Here is a 23,648-nt window from a genome sequence, read left to right on the forward strand (position 1 = left end):
TTTTGACACTTAAAAATCTTTAAAATACCTTTATATGTAACAAAATATAATTAAAACCTTTTGGATTCAGTAAAAGAGATCTAGTTGTACTACCTAACATACTTTTGATGTCATATCTTTGTTTATTATTGTTATTCTTAAGGCCCTTGGACAAAAAAAAAAAAAAAGACCCGTCACGTCATTGACCCTCATAAATAAATAAATAAATAAATAAAATCTTAGTTAAGTCCCATTTACAATAAAACATTCTACATGTGACTGTGATGTGGGGTGTTGTGGCGTTGTAAGATATCTTAGTAGGATCAAACCATATGCTTGCGGTTTAGAAACTGTTGGTCTCTCTGTTTCTTTTTGGTGCTCAAAGTGTAAGTGCATAAAAGAGTATAAGATATACACAATTTATGAAAATGGCACATTCAGAGACATTATCTGAGCTGTTTGGGCTGTACGGAACAAAGGTTCATGCCTCCCTTTCCTGCTGTTAGTGAGGTGGATTTTCCAAGCTTCAGATAATTCCAGAGATGTGTTTATCTGTTCCTTGGACTGTGACTTCCAATAAACTTCCTCCTGGATAAAAGATGTGAATTTAAGCAAGAAGGCACAAAAAGACCCACAAAAGGAAACTCCCTTCTTACAAATATCATTAGTGTTGTTTGAACTGATTTAACAAATTTATTTTTTTAAAAATATAATTAGAAAAATTGTTTTATTTCACCTATTAAGTCTTCACTAGTTCATACTAATGAACAGGGAATTGAGAACCTTGCAACTAACAACTCCACTCATGCAATAATTTTTATTGACCACTAGATGGACCCATGTCATTTGTGGAAGAAAAGAGACAAAAGAACCTGAAGATGAACAAAGACATGGAGAAAATGAAACAGCGAACCCTCATTACAAAGCTACTCTCCCTGTCAATTAAATTTCAGTTTAGTGTGCTTTATTAACATGATCAATAACTGTACAGTTTTTGAAGATTATTAGCACTTAAAAAACAGCAGTGCATGTATATAAATCAAAATATCAAAAGGCAATCCTAACCATTTAAACTTACTTCAAAGGTGTCAATAACTACTACTAACAACAACAATAATAATGTAATAATAATAACAATTTGTTTTTATTATTGTTTATTGTCATTTTTATTACTATTTACGCTACATATAAGTAGTAGGTTTTACTCTGTTTCTTCATCCATCATATCATGTTTATCATTGATGCTGAAGAAAAACATACAATACAAATTAAAGTAATACACGTGTGAATTTTAAAACTTCATCATTTAATTGCAAAAATTATCCAGCCAAAAACAGGCTAGTCAGTTAATACAAATTAATTACTATGAGCCATAAAGAAAGAGCCAAGATGGCTGCGTGGCGGCATCAGTTTCCACCCAATGAGGGGGAAAACAAATGGTCAGCCGTAAGCTGAGCCGCGCATGCGCAGCAGCCCAGTGCCGCGTAGGGCTTTCAGTTTTTTGGACTCCTGTCGAGTGGGTGACGTCATGCAGCAGTCCAGTAGAGGCTCCACTTTTTCCCCCTCACTTAAATTGTAACCACCAGCATCAGAAGCGGTGGGGCACAGAAGAGAGGAGCCTTTTTTATTTTATTTTTGCAGCGAGGACCACTAACTGACGATATTGTATTTTTATTATTTTGCAAAAGGAATAATTTGATCACAGAGAAGATCGCTTTGATTTTAAGGCATTTTTCTTTTTTGTTCTTTTTTTAAAAAAAAAAAAGGCACCACAAACCTCTGTTTGCATGCTGTTAATCAGTAAGCAACATACATGTCCGTGCCATTGTACAACACCTCGCCTTTTTAGGCTGGAAAAGCCTTTTTATATATAGATTTTAATGACACATTCTCTACTGTGCATATTGTCTGCTCAGCTACATTTTCTAGCGTGTCGGAGGGCGCAAGAAACAACAGACCACGGCGGACAATTGTGAGGTTTGGATGAGGTGTTTGAATCCAGCCTTACGTGAACAATTGTGATATTTTCATAGGCAATGCCATCTTGCAATGCAAACATGCTGGCTGTTGGATTGCTCTACCTGGGATTAGTTTTTGCAATAGAGGTTCCAGATCCCACCAGAGCCATTGAAGGTGAGTAACCACGATTAAACGTGTTATTTTGTCCATGCATGCATTTGGGAGACAGTCTGTAAAGTTTTCAGACATGGCCTGGTGATAGAGACCAAGCTACAGTACGTGTTGGCTGTTGCTTTCGACACCCACTATGTGGGCAGCAATATATGATTATTTCAGGTTTGTGAGGTTGATTTTTGAATGAATAAATACTGTGTATGGCATTTGCGCAGTTTTGTTATCACCTGTGCTGTGATTGCTACATCTGTCCTTGTTATCCTCATCCAGACTCGCGCTATTTCATTATGAAACATTCGCATTATCAGCATTTGTGCACAGAAGCTACAAATCGCCCGGTTTTAACTCGTTTGTGCCTTGTGGGGACAGATTGGAGATGTGGGAGTTGAGTTATATCGAAATAGCTTCAATAGGCCTGTGGATTCGTTGGAGTCGTTTATAAATTCAAACGCCTGTCAAATGTTATTCTCTAGCTTGAATGAATTGTTACAGTATCTCGCCACAGGTCTATTTGCATGCACTGGACATGCTTCATGTTCCCGCATTCTTAGCGGTCTATTCAAGTCCACGGATAGGCACATCCTCCGCTAGTGCTTCTTTATCGCCAACAAAAGAGTCTTGTCGATTCTTTAGCGTTTGTTTTGCGTGACGTAAACATCATTGTCTAAAAGGCAGATATTCAGGGCTGACTGCTCTCCAACATCAGTTCATGTCTTTGCGCTTAATAATTAGCCCAAGTTTGCACAATAAGTTATTTTTACATTGAAAACCAAGTGGCACTTTTGTTTATTATACAAAATGATACAAAAATATTCTTAATGTCATAAATTAAAATGTATTTTTTGTTAGAGTTAAAGAATAAATGGTGCAAACCATGTTTATGCTGCAAATGAACCTGTTTTTCATTGAATAGTATAATATTTCTTAGTATTTTTTTTAGGATTAGAGCTTGTCACAAAACAAATCTGCGTTGGCTTATGGAAATGTATAATGTTTTGCACCATAAAACCTGATTGGACACTGATTTTGATAACAGCTACAAAAGATATGAGTAGAATTTTCCCTCCCTTTTTAATGTTGACAAGCCGATTGTGCAATTTTATTTGGTTAGTTACATTTTAATATTTGCCTTAAGCAATCTGTTTTTCCTTCTGTTCATGATCAGAACAGACCAGTGACCCATTTTTGGGTTGCATCCCATCAGTTGAGAACCACTAAAGTAGATCATAGTATGGTTGTCTTTGTCTGACACATCTGATTGCTCCAAGGCAGTTTGAGGTATTTGAGTTGGCTAAATATTTTAAAAAATACCAAAGAGCTTGACCTAGTTATTCATTTTTATAGCTTTTGTTTTATAGTTTGTGTATTTAACAACAACAATCCACATAAATGTGAGGAAAATGGTGCCTACAAAGCACACCGGATGCCTTTTGAATAAATACTCCAGATAGTTTTCTGTGACATCTGTATAAATTATGCAACAGTCCTTTTTAGTAGGGCTTAGAAAACTGGCCTACAAATGGCCCACATTTTAAATTATGTAGATCTAAATGTAATGCTCATGCCAGAGAAATAAGTGCATAATGTAGGCCTGATCAAGAGAAGTGAAAAACGTTGAACTTTCTTTAGTCATTCACTAGGCAGTGCAGTGCACCTTAACTGCAAGTCTTTTTTTTTTTTTTTTTTGTCTTAAAGGGATAGTTCACCCAAAAATTACAATTCTGTCATCTTACTCTCATGTCATTCCAAGCCTGTATGACTTTACTTCCTCTGTCAAATATTCTTGCATTAAATATCTAAAGTCAGTGGTGTTCAGTGTTGTTTTTGGATTTTCATTGTATGGACAAAAAAAAATGTAACCGTCTGGAACACAAAAGAACATATTTTTGACTATCCCTTTAAATCATTACATTAATTTGTTATCTTCAGATACATAAGGAAACTTTCCTTTAATTCATATGACTGCTGAAGCATCAAGATATGAAGTGTTGTATTGCAAGTCATGTGACTGAGTCGTTCAACTAGTTTGTTCTGCACATTTGACCCACGTGCAGGCACCTCAGACGGCCTGTCAGATGATTTTGACTTGTCGCAGATGAGTCGCCTCTGCTGAGCTCTGATAATAGGTTTAGCTGTGACCACAAAAAATGAACCAAATGAACCTCAGGAGACCTCAGATGAACCTTTATCTTGTCTAGACGGAATTTGGTGCCTGAGGGATGTGGGTATTTTTATTATACTGGAACGTAAAGATAACTGTCATAAACAAATATTCTATATTTGAGCACGCCTTATCCCAGCACACTTTTGAAAGTAATGAGACAAGATTTTCTTGGAATGGAATGAGAGTAACTTAGGTTTTATGGAGTACCTGGAGTTTGTCTGCTCTGTGGAAAACGAGAAGGAAATGGTCTGGCGGACAGAGGCAGGGTTGAGGTTCTTGTGTTGTATTAACTTGCTCCACCTCCATCCTCTCTGGAACATCTGGATAGAGGAAAGCCATTATTCTAGACATCATATAAGTAACTTCAGGGGAGGAATAGGAAAGCAGGCCATTAGCAACCGGGCTTGGCTTGCAGGATTGGGAGTATGTATCTGCAGAGGCATTGCCTCAGTATTAGATCACATTTTGGCATGTGATGCTAAGCACTGATTTAATGTACATGTTAGCATTTGGCTTCATGAAATGCAGAGTGACCCTTGCAGTGGTTCAGGCGTAGGTGGTGAGTGGGCCCGAGCTGGAATCAGTCTACTGTCAATGACTACAGCAGAAACTCATGGCTTTGCGTGGATCACTGTTGGAACAGGAGAACTGATGCTTTTTCAGTGTCGGAGTAGACCAGTTTTTCTGCTTTAGAACATGCCTGTAAATACAGGAATGTAAATATGATTTTTTTTAATTGAGTTTTTTTAAACTTTTCAATTTTGTTTTTATTAGTATTCACAAATTTTCCATTCATAGTTATTAATTTTAGTTTCTAATTTAATTTTAAGTTTCTATTTTATTTTTAGTAATTTTTAGGATTTATAATATTTTGAATTAGCTTTTATTTTCAGTTTTCACTTTAATTTTAGTAGAAGTTTAAGTAATTGTATGTGGGTTTATCATTTTATTAGTGTTTTTTATATATATATATATTTCTATTTAGCTTTCATTTGTTTTTATTTCATATTTAGTTTTAGTAATTTTAGTACTTTAAATTATAATTATTTTATTTCAGTTAGTTGCCAAGACAAAATTTTTTTACATTTAAGTTGTTCATCTAATATTTTTATTTAAAGATGCAGTCTGTAACTTTATTTTTTTTGGTTAAAAAAGATCCAAAATCAATTTTTGAACAAGTGCATAACCAGCCAGTGTTCAAAACTATCTCCTTACCTTAGCCAGATTCACAACGGTAAGCTTGTAAAAATGTTTTGTAATTCGAGTGGTACTGGTAGGTTTCCACGGGAAATTCGAGCTTGCTGCCGTTCATCTTCGCGTCATTACATCAAGTCTGTTTACATAAAGGACGAGTCCCAGCTGGAATAATTAAACCTATCATTTTTATGGCGGATTGTATGGTATGACAAATAGACAATTAGAGATTAGTGCATTATCTTAAGTACACACCTGTCTTTGTGGTTCAGATACTCCGGAGGTTTCTACAATCCTCTTATGACAAATAGACAAATAGAGATTAGACTAAACAGAAATTGAAATCTACAGGTAACGCTAATACACACTAAATACACGTAGTCATGCAATGCTAATGTTGTTAACATTAACAATTTGAGAACAAAGTATAGCAATAATAATAATTTGCACGGTTTTATGTGATATAAGCTAAGCGATCGTTAGATTTAGCGCGATTTATTGTAATGCTTTTTTCCTCAGTTGGTCAGAACAAAAGTGGCAGATTTGTTACTTATTTGTTCAGATGACATTTTCCGGTGAAAATTCTTATTTTAGTCATACTTTCAAGACTACAGTCTGTGATTTTGAAGTACAGTATCCGCCGGTGCGGTGACTGACAGCAAACATTCTCCTTAAAGCATTAGATTAATCTGTGCTGAGGAGCCGTGCTGTTGCACAACCCACGTAAAGATGATAATTCCGCAAGTAACTGCAATTGCAGGTTTCAAACAGAGATGGTGACAAAGAGGCAAAACTTACAGACTGCAGCTTTAATTTTAGCTTTATTTCAATTGACAAATACCATTTGTAATAGTTTTAGTTGAGAATAACAACTTTATTTTAGGGCTACCAAAGTTAATGAGCAAACTGGTATCATTTAAAAGCTTTTAAGGCTGTTAAATTTCTCAGCACAGTCTAGTGTTATTAGTTAGCTTTGGGGTTTTTATATGTTAGTTTAGTGTCAGTGTTTCCTGGTTATGTTATCAAAATTAACACTGATCGTAACAAACTAATCTTTATGTTCAGTGCATTATCTTATGTACACACCTGTCTTTGTGGCTCAGATACTCCGGAGGTTTCTACAATCCTCTTATAGTCTGAAATAAATCCATGAATCCTCCCACATTCATACATTAATACATCTACTCAAACATTCAGTGTTCATTCAACCATTCGTTTCTCCCACACCATCTCTGCCCCATTTGATGAATGAATAGAGCTACATTATAAACCTCTTGGTAACGTTCTCATTCAGGCTGGGATGTCTTTTGTTGTTGTTAGTTAAAGAGCACTGCAACAGCAAAGTCTGTTACGCAACCTTTATTTGATGTAAACACTGCACAGCAGATATTCAAATGTGACTACTTACTCACTTAAGGAATATTCCAGGTTCAGTGCATCTGTGACATACTGTCAGTGCTTTTCAGTTTGAGGTCGCGAAATGGCAAATGCTTAGCTTGTGAATATTATTTAGGTTATGCACAAATATTTTAACGTTTTTTTTAATTTACTGTTTCTATAAATAGTGTATGTTATGTATAGATCCAGAGATCAGGTTTGTAATAGAGTATTTGCTCATTTCAAAACTGATATGTTAAACGTCAGCCTTTATGTTTAGGAATGTATCTTATTGTTTAAAGAAACAGTGTATATCAGTCAGGTGTGCACGTTTATTTGCATTTTGTTTGTAACTTCACTAAAACAGATTGTGAATTATGGAAAAGCTATAGTTTGGAGCACTTGTCGGAGAGATGTGTGTACTTAAATAGAAGATTTTGAAAGTTTAGTCAATACAAATGTGACGGAATTACTCAAAAGTCTCTATTAAGTTGTATTCAGAATACTATAATAACAATGTAAGGCCACTAAATGGGGTAACTTTCACACAGTACTCCCAAACCCAATGATAGCAGAAAGGGACAGGTAACCACCCCAACATGGAGCATTACTCCACAATCCCACCACAATCTAGGGCACAGTCGTATTTTAATTGTGATAACGGTTTCTGCTTCTCTCGAAGAAATATTCGTCACGATATTTGCCCTGCTGATTATCTGTCCTGAAAAAGTTTTTTTTTTTTCCTTAGACATTTCCGTTATCTTGCATTGGAAACCAGCCTCTATTATCTTTCCTGCTTGGGGTTGCCAGATGGCAAGAAAATAAATCCCCCAAATGGGACTTTTCTCTTAAAAGGATACATTTTCAGCCCAGTGTTCTACTTACACCATGTCATTGTCTACACGGGGAGCGAGCGGTGCGATGCAAAGTGACAAAAGACAATAGAACCCATTATAATCAGTGATGCAACGCAACAAATTTTTGACAGTAAACTGATGCCTCTTTCTATTTGACATACTGACACGAAGGACAAATGCTTTGCAACTGCACTTTGTCGCATTCAGTGTAGACAGCTTTTAGCTGTTACAACGCGAGCGACAATGGTCGCGCCTGGTGTAGACACGGTGTTAATCCTCTCAATTTGGCAACCATGTGCATGCTTGGTTATATGATTATATAAAATTATATAAAATCATATTTATATTTTTTAATTAAAGGGATAGATTTTAACATCATTTACTCACCCTCATGTTGTTTCAAACATGTACGAGTTTCTTTCTTCTGTTGAACACAAAAGAAGATATTTAAAAAAAAATGTTGGTAACCAGACAGTTGACGGTAGCTAGTATGAAAGTCAATGGCTACCGTCAACTGTCTGGTTACCAACATTCTAAATGATGACACAATTTTCTTTTTTTTTTTTGGTGAACTATCCCTTTAATAATTGTGATTTATAATTTTTGAGTAAAATAATTGTGATTATCAGTTTAACCATTATCATGCAGCCCTACCCACAATTTGTTGTAAGGAAAAATTAATATAAGGACTTAGAACAAAAAATAAGCTTAATATTTTTGCTTTTAGTCCCTTCAAAGCATATCAAGTGCTAACGTGATTTGTTTGCCTCGAATTTTGTCTGTATAGCTTAACTTGCAATAAACACAGACCCTCCCTTTTAGATTATTCACGGCTTTGACCGAAAATCAGATTTTCGACAGTTTATTTTTGTCACCGTACAGGAATTGTCTTTTGAAATAAGAAAAGCACAATGTAATAGCATTAGATTACTCAGCTGGAGTCTTACCACCCAGGGCCTGAGGAGGCTCTAATCTCCCTCTTTTAACCTCCCCTCTTCCTGGGAAACACGGTAGAATCCTCTGCGACTGAGGGCTAAACCTGGATTTGCATAACCGACTAGATAGTGCATGGTTCCTCCTTGTGTGAGAGGTTTGGAGCAGTGGATGAAAGGATATTGTTGATGGTATTGAGTTAAGTGTGCTGTAATTGGTGTTTTCGGCTTGCGGTATTAGTGTTTACCCTTTTAACTGCTACACCCAGGAGGACATGGCTGCGTGTAGCAAAATAGAAGTAGGTGGGTGCTGTTGATGTGCCAGTGACAGGAAACATGAGCGAGTGGTTAGCAAATACTTCTGTCAGCTACTAGGTCCTTTTTGGTGTGATGTTACGATTATCGCAGACATGGGAAATTGGGTGTTGTGTTTGGCTGTTTCTGTCAAGTCCGAGTATGAAGATCTGGTGATTTTGAAGGTTCAAAAAGGTTCACGCAAACATGGCTGCTCAGATGTTGAGGCCAATTGTCATGTTTTCTAAACATCCCACACTCACGTGCTAGAACTCTTTTATATCTTTCTCCTTTTTTTTTTTTTTTTTTTTAACCTTTTCCTTCTTTCACTTATTCACTCGTTTATATACCGTTTGAAAGTTTGAGATCTGTAAGATTTTTTTTTTTTTTTTTTATATAAAGAAGTCTCTTATTCTCACCAAGATTTATTTGATCAACAATACATTAAAAGCACTAATGGTGTGAAATGTTATTACAATTTCAAAGCGCTTTCTATTTTAGTATATTTTAAAATGTAATTTATTCCTGTGATGTCAAAGCTGAATTTTCAGCATCATTACTCCAGTCTTCAGTGTCACATGATCTTTCAGAAATCATTCTAATATGCTGATTTAGTCCTCAAGTGACGTTTCTTATTATTAACAATGTTGAAAACAGCTGTGCTGCTTAATATTTTTGTGGAAACCATGATATGTTTAGTCAGGATTCTTACATATATTACATCCGACTAGGGTGCTATGTATTCCAAGGCTTTTGAAGCCAATCAAATTTACAGCCTTTTTAGGAGCACACACACACACAAAAAAACATCTCCCTTTGTGTTCAGCAGATAAAGTAAAATAATATGGGTATGGAAATTGTAGGGTTTAATAAATCATGACAGAACTTTTATTTTTGGGTGACCTGTCCCTTTAAGAAGTCATTCTCCTCTTGTTCTGTCATATTCCAGATGACCTCAACTCATTGAAGCTTTTGTCTTGTGTTTTAACGCTCCTCACCGTCGTTCTCATCTGGCCGTCAGAGAACTGCTCATGTGTGAAGGCAATTAAAATCCAAATCATCTTTGGTGCTGTGACTAAAGACCGTCTGCATCACACCTTGAGCTGTAAGGAAATCTGTGCAGAATATTTCCAGTTACTCATCTTGGAGGTGAAAAGCAGTTACTGGAAATGTACAATTGGTTGTCATGAAAATGACCTGGGGCTTTCATTGTGCTCAGGGCTGACTTGTAATCAGTCATCGTGTTGTTTATATGAAATGACCGGTATTAGGAAAGAAACAGGTGTTCTGTGGACATCAAACCTGCTCTTTAATAGTTTAACGGGTTTACACCTGGGAACTTGCCTGAGCAACTCCTACAATCTCAGTAAATCATGTTCGTTAATTCATGTGTCAGATATAAAATGTTGTATTAAGGCTAGAAACCCTTTGTGATAGCTTAGTGAATACAATGGGCATAAACTGGGCATAAAGGTTCAACTGTCAGGAAGACTAAGCAAATAGCTACACATTATGTTGAAAGAGAATCAGTTGATCAATGAGGAGCAGGGTGAGACCTTTCATGAATAGATTATTTGTGAGTGCAGAGGAGAAGGGCGGCCATGACATACTAGCATTTTTATTTTAATTTTGGTGAAAAGGTTTTGTTTTTCAATTATATTTATTGTATTTTAAATCCAAAGCAAATCTCACAGTAAAATGGGAGTAAAGGAAAATATAAACCATTAATCTGTGATTTAATAATGAAGATTACAATTATAAGTGGCCGCTTTAATTTGTTACAATACTCCTTTATCAGTGACACACACATTTATCTGTTTTCGTTTAATTATCTTTTATTTTTGCTGTCATATTTTTTCTCTCCTAATATCATTATCCTGTAGCAAGTGTTATTAACTAAAAATGCTTTTCTTTTTTGAAATAAAGCTGAAATAAAATATAAATATTAGATTAAAAACTTAGTACTAAGTACTAAAAGTACTAAAATAAAATAAATGAAAGCTAGTGATAAATAATAAATTTAACCAAAAGCTAGCAAACACGTAAAAAGATTAAAATGAAAACTGAAAATATAAAAAAATAAAATACTCAAATTAAAATATTAATAAATACTATAATTATATATGTATTGCTAAAATAATACTGCCTGTAGCCCACGAGTGTATAATACTATAATAATATAATACATGGGTACAAAGTTTTTGCTTTGTGTGTTTGTTTATATCGGGGGGTAATGAATCCACTTTTTCAAGGTATCATCATAAAACATACCAAAGCAAGATCTTTATGAAAACCATGCAGAAAATTAGCAGAAATGTGTTCATGTGCACGTCTGGTCATTAAACAGTCAGAATGACTGTACAGAGGGTCTGACCACATCATGTGTGAGCAGCAGGCCAGTACATGGTGTCCTGTCATTCACAGAGCTCTCCTATTCAATTCATATTGTTCTGTTGTGTGTGTGTCTGCACGCTTCAGTGTGTAAGGACGCTCAATGTGTTTTTGAGGCCCTTTTCTACGTTTCAAATGAGGAGGGCCCCCAACCTGCTCAGTGTGGTGTTCCTCAAATGGGTCACTGGACTGTGTTTGACAGTGTCTCGGCATAGAAATAGAGCTCTATGAACAGAGAATGTTGCCTAATTGGTCTTCCCTTTACCCTCATGTTAACCTATATCCCATAGGGGTACCGCACTGTTGTGCCGAAAAGGCGGCAAAATGTAGCAGTAAGAACTGTTTTGTCCTAGAAGATTTCTAGGAAATCTGAAGCTTCGTTCCCACTGGAAGTGATTTAATTGGTGGATGTTGCTTAGTTGATCTTAAAAGGATTTGTTCACTTTAGAATTAAAATTTTCTGATAATTTACTCACCCCCATGTCATCCAAGATGTTTATGTCTTTCTTTCTTCAGTCGAAAAGAAATTAAGGTTTCTGAGGAAAACATTCCAGGAATTTTCTCCAGATAGTGGACTTCAACAGGTACCAATGGGTACAAAAGGTCCAAATTGTAGTTTCAGTGCAGCTTCAAAGGGCTCTACACGATCCCAGCCGAGGAATAAGGGTCTTATCTAGTGAATCGACCGGTCGTTTTCAAAAAATAAAATAAAAATTTGTATACTTTTTAACCACAAATGCTTGTCTTGCACTGCTCTGCAATGCGCCACGCATTATGTAATCATGTTGGAAAGGTCATGCGTGACGTAGGCAAAAGTACCCAGCAAGTGTTACAAAGCGAACGTGCAGAGACTAAGTCAAACGGCCTTTACATGTCGGACGATTTTGAAGTTTGAGGAGAAAATGAGATGGAGTTTTTCGCCCTACCGCGGTACTTCCACCTATGTCACATGTGACCTTTCCAACATGATTACGTAATGCGTGGCACATCGCAGAGCTAGTGCAAGACGAGCATTTGTGGTTAAAAAGTATATAATTTTTTTTTTTTTTTTAGAAAATGACCGATAGTTTCGCTAGACAAGACCTTTATTCCTCGGCTGGGATTGTGTAGAGCACTTTGAAGCTGCATTGAAACCGCAATTTAGACCTTCAACCCGTTGTGTGCTGCTTAATATTTTTGTGGACACTGTGATACTTTTTGTCAGTCTTTAATGACTAGAAAGTTCAAAAGAACAGCATTCATTTGAAATAGAAATCTTGTATCATTATAAAATGTCTTCACTGCCACTTTTGATTTATTTAATCATTGCATCCTTGCTGAATGAAGATTTGCTGAGCTTGATTTTATTTAGAAATTGGACTTTGTGTAATTTACACACTGCGTTTAGTTTCCACTGTCACCTGCAGGTTTGTGAGGCAGACGGACATTCCTAAAGGGAGGAGAGCAGTGCAAGCTGATGAGAACCAGTCTTGCAACTGATCTCTCTTTTTCTTTCTGTCTTTGTCATTTTTTTTTTTCTCTCTCTCATTGCTTGTTTTCTCTGTATTTTAGGCTACAACTTCTAATTACAAACAGGATCTTTAGGAATTTCCCTGAGAATGCATTACAGAGAGTTATGTAGCAGCGTTTGGTGAAACTTCCAGAACTTTTCTGCACTGTAATAAGAACCACCCTGATATACTTGTCATTTTGAGCAAAAATCTCGACTCTCTGTTCCAAAATTCCATTGTGGGCTCCAAAGACCCGAGTTAAACCCAAGAACTTGCCTTTTACGAGCCCATATCCTCACAGAGGACGAGTCTGCAGATGAAATCAATTAAAAGGTGCTGGAATGTGTGGCCGAGGCCTGGAGCTGATTTGGAGGGGCGGTGCGCTGTGTGGGGGGAGGTTGAGACTGAGGGGCTGAAAGTGGGTCACGCTTTTCACAGCTGGCCTCACTGCTGCCACGACAAGGAAGGTAACAGCAGCTGGCTCAAATGGGGAACCCCAGATGAGATGAGCCCAGGAGGTCTTTCTCCCTTTTCCTGTCTGCGTCCACCTTGGCTTACCTCCCTTTTTATCACTCGCCATCCACAACTCAATATTGTCTTTCTTTCATTTCAGCTACGATCAGCTTTGAGGTCAACTTCTGATAAGAAATGTGCAAAATGTTTCATAACCAACTAGTCGATGAAAGATTATTTGATTAATTGTCTAAAAGGGATTGTTCTCCCCAAAATTAATATTCTGTCCCCATTTACACAATCTCATGTCATTCCAATCCTGTATGACTTTCTTTTTTTCTGTCAAACATAAAAAGGTTTTCTTAGGATTTTTATTTTTTTTTTTGTCCATACAATGGAAGTCAATGGGCTCCAATTTGGTTTAGTTTCCCAACATTCTTCTTTTGTTCCACAGAAAAAAGTTAAGTTGAAATTGTCATGTTTTGGTGAACTATAATTTTTAAGGAAAAACATTTAGGCTGGTTTTGGGTTTATGTGACCAAAATGAATGCATTTCATTGTGGCATTTAAGCAAGACACATTTTTGTTTTCAAAAATATGTAGACAAAGCACTATATATACACACACGCGCACACACACGCGCACACACACGCGCGCGCGCACACACACACACACACACACACATATATACTCACACATATACTCACACATATAATATGTATTAGGGGTGTAACGGTAATTCGTCCTGAACCATCACGGTTCGATGCATATAGTTAGACAACAAATGCAGTTGGTCACAGGCGATCCACACTCAAATCCAGAAGGGGGCGCGTGGTAATGCTACGCTGTTTGCTAACTGCCACAACAGGAAAAAGCGAAGAAGAACAGATGATCTGTGCATAGATATTTTTATGTGTAATCAATATCTTAACAAGTGTTTCAACTGCGGAAAGACATCAAGAAAACAGCTTGAGAATAATATATCATGTAGCATTACATTTACCTCAGGCAAGTCATTTAGTGTCCACAGCATGTTAGTTCACTAGAGAAATGAACTCTAGAGAGGAGCATTTCACTAAATATATGTGCAATATTAGCTTATATTCGTTATATTTACTTTTGTCTTATTTAATATACGTTTAAATAAATTTTTGTCATGAAAACAGGTTGACAGTAACTGTATAAATGATATTTCAAAAATGAATTGGAGTAGAAAAATATTTTTAAAATAATTTTATAATTAGATTTAAAAGTTAAAATAAAACCTGCCTTGTGTGCAATTTACATGTTGTTTTTTTTTGTTTTTTTGAGTGTTGATTATTATATCTAAAAATAAATAGCTACTATATTTAATAGTGTGGGCTTTGTAGTTAATTGCAGCCTTTAATATCACAGTATGTGCAAGCAAGGGCTCCCTCTATATAGTTTACAGCATTAGCTGTGATTTATTTATCCTTAAGAAAATGTTAATTATAATTGAATTTATTTCAAGATAGAGATGCAATTTGTTCAATAAACCACCGTTTAATAAAAAAGAAAAAAAAGAAGCAATGTTATGTTTAGTTTTCTCCCCCCGCTGTATCAAACCCGTACAGAACTGTGACTTCAGTACGAACCGTGATGTCTCTGCTTGATTGCAATGCTTTGTCTACATGTAATGCTTGTGATTTTAAAGAAATAAATAAAATATATCTTGATAAATTTGTCAACTAGTTGATTGTTGACCCATTTGTACTTGTATTGAAATTTTCAATTTTTTTTTTTTTAAGGAAAAGGGGTAAAATTTGAGGCTCATTATCATTCAGGTGATTAACATACAATTTTTTAATTAAACTGCCTTTTTGAATGATTGTATTCATGGACGAAATGCATTGCAATTTCTTCTAAAGTTCACTGTCTCTGATGTTGTCCAAAGGCACAAAAAAAAAATCTAAGTCAGTTTGAGGTTTCCAAACAAACCACAATGAGCAAATAAAGTTGAAGGGTTGTCAGTCAGTCTGTCTTTTTTTTTTTTTTTTTTTTTTTTCTTTTCATTCCCTGAGTGCAGGCCCTGATGATCTTGAGGTTGTAGGCCACAGATAATTTCCAATCTGATAATGGTGTACTGCAGACATGCAAAGGTGTTCCCACATTCCAGGTATTCACTGGTCAAATATTAGTGTAAATGCACCAAAATGTACCAAGGCAGCATTTGTGTTTGTCTATTTTTATATTAACTCTCAACTAAACTAGGAGCATGTCCAAGCAAACATAACAAGAGATGAACAAAAGTCCTTGTAAGTAGAGTGTACCAAAGTGTCTTGTGAGTATTGTTTTGGAATGAACTAAGAGCGTTCACAATCTAAGTTTGATATCCTGATTACAGCCCTAAAGCAGCAATACACGTGTACATGGCTGCACGTTGCTATTTGCTAAAGCATGCTGGTTGCTTTTTTGCTTCCGTCGAGTGTTTTTCCCACTATCTGTAAAGTGGATGCTTCCTTAAGTGAAAAAACTATGGTGTGCCTTCCATTCTGCTGTCAGCCTGGAGGGTACGGGTGAACGCTGAACTACGGTGATGTATGAATGATTGGTTTTTAGCCTCATTTCTTTGGAATTTCATCTCATTAGAAACTGGCCCCATTTTGCAGTGCCCAACTCAACTAAGAGTTGTCCTAGAAAATTAACATCAGAGGACAAACTTATAAATTGGTTAAACTGCCCCAGCCAGAATTTAGAGAAAAGATCAATGTTTTTATCCTGTGACGGTGCCTGGATATAAAACACTCCTGTCGTTTTTAAATGCTCAAGACAAAGCGCAAATGAATGAGACGGAAGTTTCTTCCACGTTGGCTGGTCTTCTGGCAGGCTCCCAGCCCTTGTGTGGAAACGGCATTTGTTATAACGGTACTGTGGTATTTGAAATGACTGCAGTGTGATGTTAGGTCGCTTAGCTCAAGGAGTCCTGGCCGGTGCACCTTTTTGGGATGCTCCTGATGTTTGCAGTTGGGTGCAGGCCCAGAGGAACAAATAAAGGCCTTCTTCATTCCCCACCATAGACTCAGATGCTCTGAAATGATTAACAGTCCCCCTTGATTTGCACCTTCAAAAACTTGTCAGTAGTTTGGCTGTGCGTTTGGAAAAAAACAGGGGTCTGAATTAACAATCCACATCTCTGTCTGAAATATTTGTGCGCTTTGAATGAAGGCAAGCTCTGTGGGAAAAGTTGCCTGTGTACTCGGTTCCCCCCAACGACCCCAAAACCTCCAATTAGAGTCACAGACTCTCCTCCTCGCGGTCGCTCCCTGCCTCCGTGTGATCGTGCGTTAAATTTAGATGCTGAATGTTTTTAGTGTTGCTTTTTATGTACAGTCGGTGGCCTGAGTGATGAGAATGCCCTAGTCTGGTTGAAAGATTTAGACCTTAGGAACGCAGAGTCAATAACAGTGTCCAACATGTTGTCCTCTAATGCTTCTCGCTTAATGCTGTTAATGGTTATAACACTTTAATGGTATGAGCTCTGTGTTTTGAGCAAAAGTACTGATAGATTAATATATCTCTCAATATATGGTCATTTGGGTTATTATTGTTTTTACTTTATTCATATTTTATTTTCAATTGGTTATTTCCGTTTAGTCTTTGTTAGTTTTCATTGTAGTTTTTTTTTTTTTTTTTTTTTTAGTTTTTTTTTTTTAAGATTAGTTTCAGTTTTTTTTATTTTTTATTTTTGACTTTAGTATTTTAGGGCTGCCAAAGTTAATGTGCTAACTGGTATCATTTAAAAAAGGTCAATAACACTCTCAGTCTAGTGGCTATTGCTATTTTCCTGTTTAATACTAGTGAGTTATGAACGTTTCAAGTTTTATAAAATACAATCTAAATTAATTTGTGGACATTTTTTTTTTTTGTTTTGTATTTTTCTTTTTTTTTAGTTTCAGTATTTCCCAGTTTTTAATTTTCAATTAAACAAATGTTTTCATTTTACATTTAATTACAATAATAACACTGATATTAGAGATAACTGGCAGTTAACTTATGGGTGTATGTACATATAACCTACTAGATCTGCATGTCTCCATTGCCAGCTGTCTCCATATTTTAGAAGCTCTCTCTTATACAGTCCTCCTCCTCTCCTGAGCTTCTATTCGGGGCTTGTAAAGTTTTATATGCACTTTCCACTTTGTATCTATCATCCTCCTAATGCTGCTGACTGGATCTCTGAGAGCTTAACTGGTGCACTGGAACAAAGCATAGTTCTACAAGCTTGTTTGGGAACGGATAAAAAGTCCTGGATGTTGACATGCCTTGTGTTTATTGGATTCTGAGAGCAGTCCTGAAGGAGAACTCACAGCAATATTTTAAGTACTTTCTTGTGTGTGTGTGTGTGTGTGTGTGTGTGTGTGTGTGTGTGTGTGTGTGTGTGTGGTAGTTGCGTTGAAGATCCTCTTTTGGCCAAATTGTACAGAACTCGTTCTTGTGTCCTTTTGTGTTTCTTTTGAAATTGTTTTTGTATGTTGTTAATATGAGCTTGACTGATGCTAAATGTTTCTTTTGGTCATACTTTGTATTCCATCTAGCGGTACTTGAATGCTCGAACGTGTCGTGTGAATGCCCAAGATGGCCGACGTGTCAAGAGAGATATTAGGGAAGCACTATATTATCGTAATTGGCCAATAAAGTCTTAATGTAATAATCGGCATTAGTCCGATATGAAAATTATGCCGATATGCCTTGCCAATAAGATAACATGTTGATTATGTGCCTACGATAACTCACATGTGCAAGTTGAGTGCTAGATTTAAGATCACGTCAGCAGTGTGATCATTCTTGAAGTGATCTTTTGCACGTATGGTAATTAGATTGACTGTTTTGGATTGCCGCTTTGAAATTGAGCACGTGAGTACAGAAGGATGCGTCCTGTGTTTAGTGCACCTCAATAGTCACTCTCTAGAGTATAAAATTAATTTTAAAACGTACACTGGTTCAAACTAGGCTACTGTACTGCTGTATATGTTTGATTTATGGTGAAGTGCTTTGTTTTGGACATGGATTTTAATGGTGGGACTTTTGTTTTTATAATCAGGCTCTCAAAAATAATATAAAAATTTGGATTTAGATTTATCGGCCAATATATGGGTTATCGGCTTTCAATTATAAAGAACTATCGGTTATCAGTATTAGCCAAAATGTTCATATCGGTGCATCCTTAACTATTATAAACAGAATCTCTCAAATAAAAGTTTCACTACAGAGCTTAATTCTCTTCATAATTTCACCTACTTTGTCTCTGTCCTCTCTCTTGTCCATGGGGATATCATCTTACACTAGACAGCTGTTGACAGACAGTTTGAGAAGTTATGGTCTGAGATTAGAGGCAATGGTCCAGCTTTCTCAGCACGTTCAAAAATGTATAGAAACGTGACTGATACTACGCACATCCCTCTTCTCTCTTGTGATTGCAGTCACATCCTCTCCCCCTTGCAGCTTTTCCCCTGGTTCTCTTTCCCAAAACACCTCTCCTCCTGCCAAGTGTGAGAGAAAGTCCTGCAGAGAATCACAATCAGATAGTTACTGCTGTTCTCTTCTGTACTCAACTGCTACTTGAGTACTGCTACAGTCATTGTAGTCAGTGCACTGTTTTAGTAAAACATTAGGGATGCACCGATATGAAAATTTTTGACGATATGTTAACCGTTAATTCTAGCAGATAACCGATATATTTTGGCTGATGAATCAAAATCCAAATTTTTATAAAATTTTTGAGAGCCTGATTACAAAAACTAAAGCTTCACCATTAAAAGCCATGTCTCAAGAACACAAATATAATGATGTTATATCATATCATTATTATTATTATTTATAAACAGTTAGTTCCTGTCCTTGATTCTGGTCAAAAGCTGTGTTTTATTCATGATAAAACACGGCTATGACCGCTTCACCCAACGGTTCTGTGTATCACTACACAACACCCTTAGCAAACACTCTTAGCGACGTATGTTCTCAATTGATAATGTTCATTGAAGCTTCCTGTATTATGTAGAAGAGTATTGTGAGAAAGCGATCGAGTGAGCGAGTTTATTACCAGCATTCAGATTTAGAATTTTCCTTCAGGTCAGTCCTATGTTCATAATAAAAAAATCTGTTTAAATGTTCGCTGCAATATCTTGTCCTTTTAACAGTTAAGGGGTTTTCCCGTGACTAACAGCGCTAGTCAAAGCATTTGTCAGTTGTGTCTTGTTCCGTGTTCACAACAACTCAGTCTTTTCAATATAAAAGTCTTCGCTACTGACTGACACACTCATAAAGACAGTATTTGCCGCCATCTAGTGGCGTAATAATGTACGTTAACTTCTGTTGTTGTTCACGGTCAGGGACTATTTTTTTCTGGCGGAAGAAAGGCTTTTAGTGATTTTACTTCATGAAAGTTGCATTGATAAATATATTTTTTGACTTTAATATTTGTATTGTGTGGTAACCGTTTTATAAAAGCAATAAGGTACTCGAGGCTGGTGCTGTATCGTGAATAAGTCACGGCTAACGTGAAGCAGAGTTATTCTCGATACAGCACAGCCTCTCGTACCTTATTGCTTACATGTAGCCTATATGATGTGTTGCACTTAACTGTATTTTCCTTTTTGAAGTGACTCCAATCATATTTCCAGTTATAAGCATTTCAAAACCATCATGGCGAACAGTGCACATCTAAAGTGTCTCAGGTGAAGGAAATAATCCATTATTTATCAGCTTTAATATATCGGCCAATTTTTCTTATCAGTCCGATAAGGATAACATTAAAAATGGCCGATACCGATATGGTGGCCAATATATCGTGCATCCCTATAAAACATTGACCAATTCAAATAAAAAAAGTATGCCCTTATGCCATGATTTTCCTCTTTAAGGCCACATTTTTGCTGTAAATTTGTGTTTGGACTCTATCTCTGTGCTTAAAATAAGTGTTGCTTTATATAGTGCATTCAAATTTCAAAATGGTTTTGTTGTTTGATTTTAAAATTTTTAATGTCACTGTCATTAAATTAGTAAAACTGCCACATAAATGAGATTTTTCAATAAAACCATTCAAAAATAGGATTCAATGATTTGGTTCCTTCATTACATCCCTCGTAAGAAGTCCCTCATATGTTAAAATGTTTTAGTAATAAACACTGATGTTTACCTACTTAAATATTCATCTATCTATTATATTATATTATATTATATTATATTATATTATATTATATTATAAGACTGAGAAATATATATATATATATATATATAATTTTTTTTTTTTTTTTAGCTATTTCACCCAGCCCTAGCTTAAAATGCATGCAAGGCTTATAAGGATGATTGTTCTCAAATCTTTCCATTTAGCAGCTTTGTATTTGGAAAAGGCCTGTAGTCAGTTGTATATGCAAGTAGGCCACACCCACAGGAGGTATTGGAGCTGCAGTGTTTTACTGAGGGACTGACAGACTAAGAATGGTGTAAATACAGCAGCGGTTTTGCTGAGGATATCTGACTTCTAGCTGAGTGGACCAGTGTCAGCAGTGGGGCAGGGCCAGATTACCCACAGTCCTCAGGCGGTTCTGCGGTTTACCTCAACAATCTCATCAGACTGACTGAGCAAAAATACTCTTCTGATTGTCGGGCTCTCCCCGGCATTAGACAGAACTGACACATACTTCACCCTACCACCGGTAATGAAAAGTCCTTTGTCCACACGTTGAGAGAAAACCTCTCTCAGATTATAAAGAGCAAAAGTAAACCACTGTTTGTGGGCAGCACTTGGGAAATAAACAAACATAAAGCACCTATGCTGAAATAAGTGGGATAATATTACAGCAGAATGGGTTTTCTTGGAATATAAAGTTGTGAACTTGGCATGACACAGCCGTGTTTCTGTGTTGAAACCAGCTATCTTTGGCATGAGGAATGGTAGTTTCAGCAAAGCCTACGACCACATCCACAAGGTTTTTCTTCTAAAAGTTTTGTCCTGTTACATTTGCTTATTTCATAAGTGGTACATCTAAATGTTCCCCTCAACAAAAATTGACTTATTATTGCTGAAGCATTTAGTGGTTGACCATATGGGTTGTTTAGTGGCTGATATCTAGACAAGATGCTGGAGGATGACTGCTTTTTGCAAATTTTATATATAGTAGGGTCCAAAATCTGAGGACATTTGTGAAAATGCTTCTATTTTACAATTTTCATACATTTGCTTTGATTGTTTTAAGTAATATTTAGGGTATTGCTTATTCATTTTATGTCATAGCAGTTCTTAGTTGTAGGATTTTTAAGATATAAATGGTTTATTACTATTATTATTTTTATGATTTTATTGTTTTTATTAATAAAAAGTCATCAGATTTTACATAGTATGTACTTAATTTACTACAAAAAAAAAACCCATAACCGAGTCAAGTCGTAAGTGTAACTCAAAATGACCAAATATGAGAGATGTATTTCATACTTTCAATTTCAATTTATTTCTCTGTTCCAGCTCCAAAGACATGCAGTCCGAAGCAGTTTGTGTGTAAAGACCAGGTAACCTGCATCTCCAAAGGCTGGCGCTGTGATGGAGAGAAAGACTGTCCCGACGGCTCTGATGAAGCTGCAGATATCTGTGAGTAAACTGATTTATCTGCCTCAGACGTGAATGGCATGACATCATGACATAAAGATAAGCGTTATCATGGCTGAGCTGAAATATTTTGGCTATGGCTTGTTTTGTAACGTTATATACTGAAACCAGTCCTAGATAAATTCTCAGGCACTTCATTTTTTTGTGTGTGTGTGTCAAGTTAAAAATAGTTTTAAAAACTCATATCAAAACCTGTAAGATCTGTTGTGCTCCACCTAGTTTTTGAAAGGAAGAGCTAGGGGTGGGTGATATGACCCAAATTTTATTTCACGATAATGAGATATATATATATATATATATCTCGCAATAGTTATTTTGTTTTATTTTTGTTATTAAAAATAAGAACAAAGAATTTACAAACACAATATAACAATATAATAAGGACAAATACAATATAACAAAAAAATATTAATTAAATTAAGTTTTTCAGGTACAATAGGTTTATTTAACATGTAGGTAGAAATAGTAAAAAATTGAATAATTTTAATACTGAATAAAAATTAAATACTGAATAGTCTTCACCGGAAATGGTTGAGCACCCACGGAAAAACGAGATATTCTCCTTTCGTTTTAACCAATAAAAATCGATTGAAGCTTTCAGACACGGCTTTTTTTTTCGTTTTTATTGTCCATTTGGGGCAGTTTCTAGGCTATTTTGTTAATGTCCAGAGTGCATTATTGTAACGCGAGAGCGCATCCATGTAATTCGCGAGCACAAATCTCTCTGCTCCCACGCGGATTTCTTTGACTCTCGCACTGGACGCGCTCAAACTTTGTCCTGTCATGAATCTCAATGTGCTTTTTCTCTAAAATGATATTTAATTATTTAATGTTGCCAGAAGATTTCAGCCACCAGACTTCCATGACTGTGTTATAAAATAACAGTTTAACTTGTCATGAAATTACGGATTAATCTTTTTTTCATGAGATTTTAGTCAGCCAGTTCTCTAGTTATTTATTATATTATTTAATTGTTATTTGAGTTAAGTGCTTATTGTATATAGGTATGTTTCCCTGCATTTCTTAACTCATAACTTTCTCAATTCAAGAACGTTTCATAATTCATAACTTTTGTGTAATGAATTCATCAAACGCACTATCGAACGGAAAAAACGTACTCTCGAATAAACTAACACCAAATATAATACTGAGTAATGAGAATATTATAATGATTTCATGCATTTGTTGGTTGTGTACGTGAATGATAACTTAGCCCAGTTATCATTTGCTCATGGAAACAGTGGTGAATAATAATGTTTATATTTGGTTGGTACTGTATTAGCACATGCCTTTTTCTCATTACGTTAAATTTTATTTTATTTTATTTTTTTTTGTAATGGAGAGTGGGCACCCGCCGGCAGAAACATAAATCGGCGCCTATGGTCTTCACTGTATGAATTTAATATAAATGTATTCTTATTAAAGCTGCAAAAGTTATTCAGTCAAGAGTTATTTTCTCTTTTGTTTGATTCACATTAACGACACTTACAGCAGCAGGTTTATTAGGCTGGCCGAATCCACGGAACCATTATACTGATTAGGGCTGTCACTAACGATTGACCAAAATGTATGCATAGTGTTATGTAGGCTAGCATATGGGGGTTAACGGCAAACACAGACTACAAAGTGTGTGTTTGAAGGACGTTCTATGTGTATCTTCTGAGTGATGGCACTAATTAAACTGCTCTGTTTAGTCTGGCTGACTGCACACAGTCTTGTCCAACCAAGTGATGTGAGCTCATCTCAAACGCAAAAACAGGA

The 23,648-nt window shown here is 36.0% G+C and overlaps 1 protein-coding gene across 1 annotated transcript in view; it reads left to right on the plus strand.

Moving 5' to 3' along the window:
* The first annotated feature begins 1,529 nt into the window (after positions 1-1,529).
* The window catches only part of lrp1ab (low density lipoprotein receptor-related protein 1Ab), a 116,659-nt gene continuing 94,540 nt past the window's right edge, over positions 1,530-23,648 (plus strand). The window contains exons 1-2 of the mRNA XM_051879885.1: positions 1,530-2,112; positions 21,747-21,869. Of these exons, the coding sequence (XP_051735845.1) occupies positions 2,016-2,112; positions 21,747-21,869 (220 nt within the window). The 5' untranslated portion in view covers positions 1,530-2,015. The remainder of the gene's footprint in view (positions 2,113-21,746; positions 21,870-23,648) is intronic.

This window comes from Ctenopharyngodon idella, chromosome 22 (genome assembly GCF_019924925.1).
Source record: "Ctenopharyngodon idella isolate HZGC_01 chromosome 22, HZGC01, whole genome shotgun sequence".
NCBI lineage: Eukaryota > Metazoa > Chordata > Actinopteri > Cypriniformes > Xenocyprididae > Ctenopharyngodon > Ctenopharyngodon idella.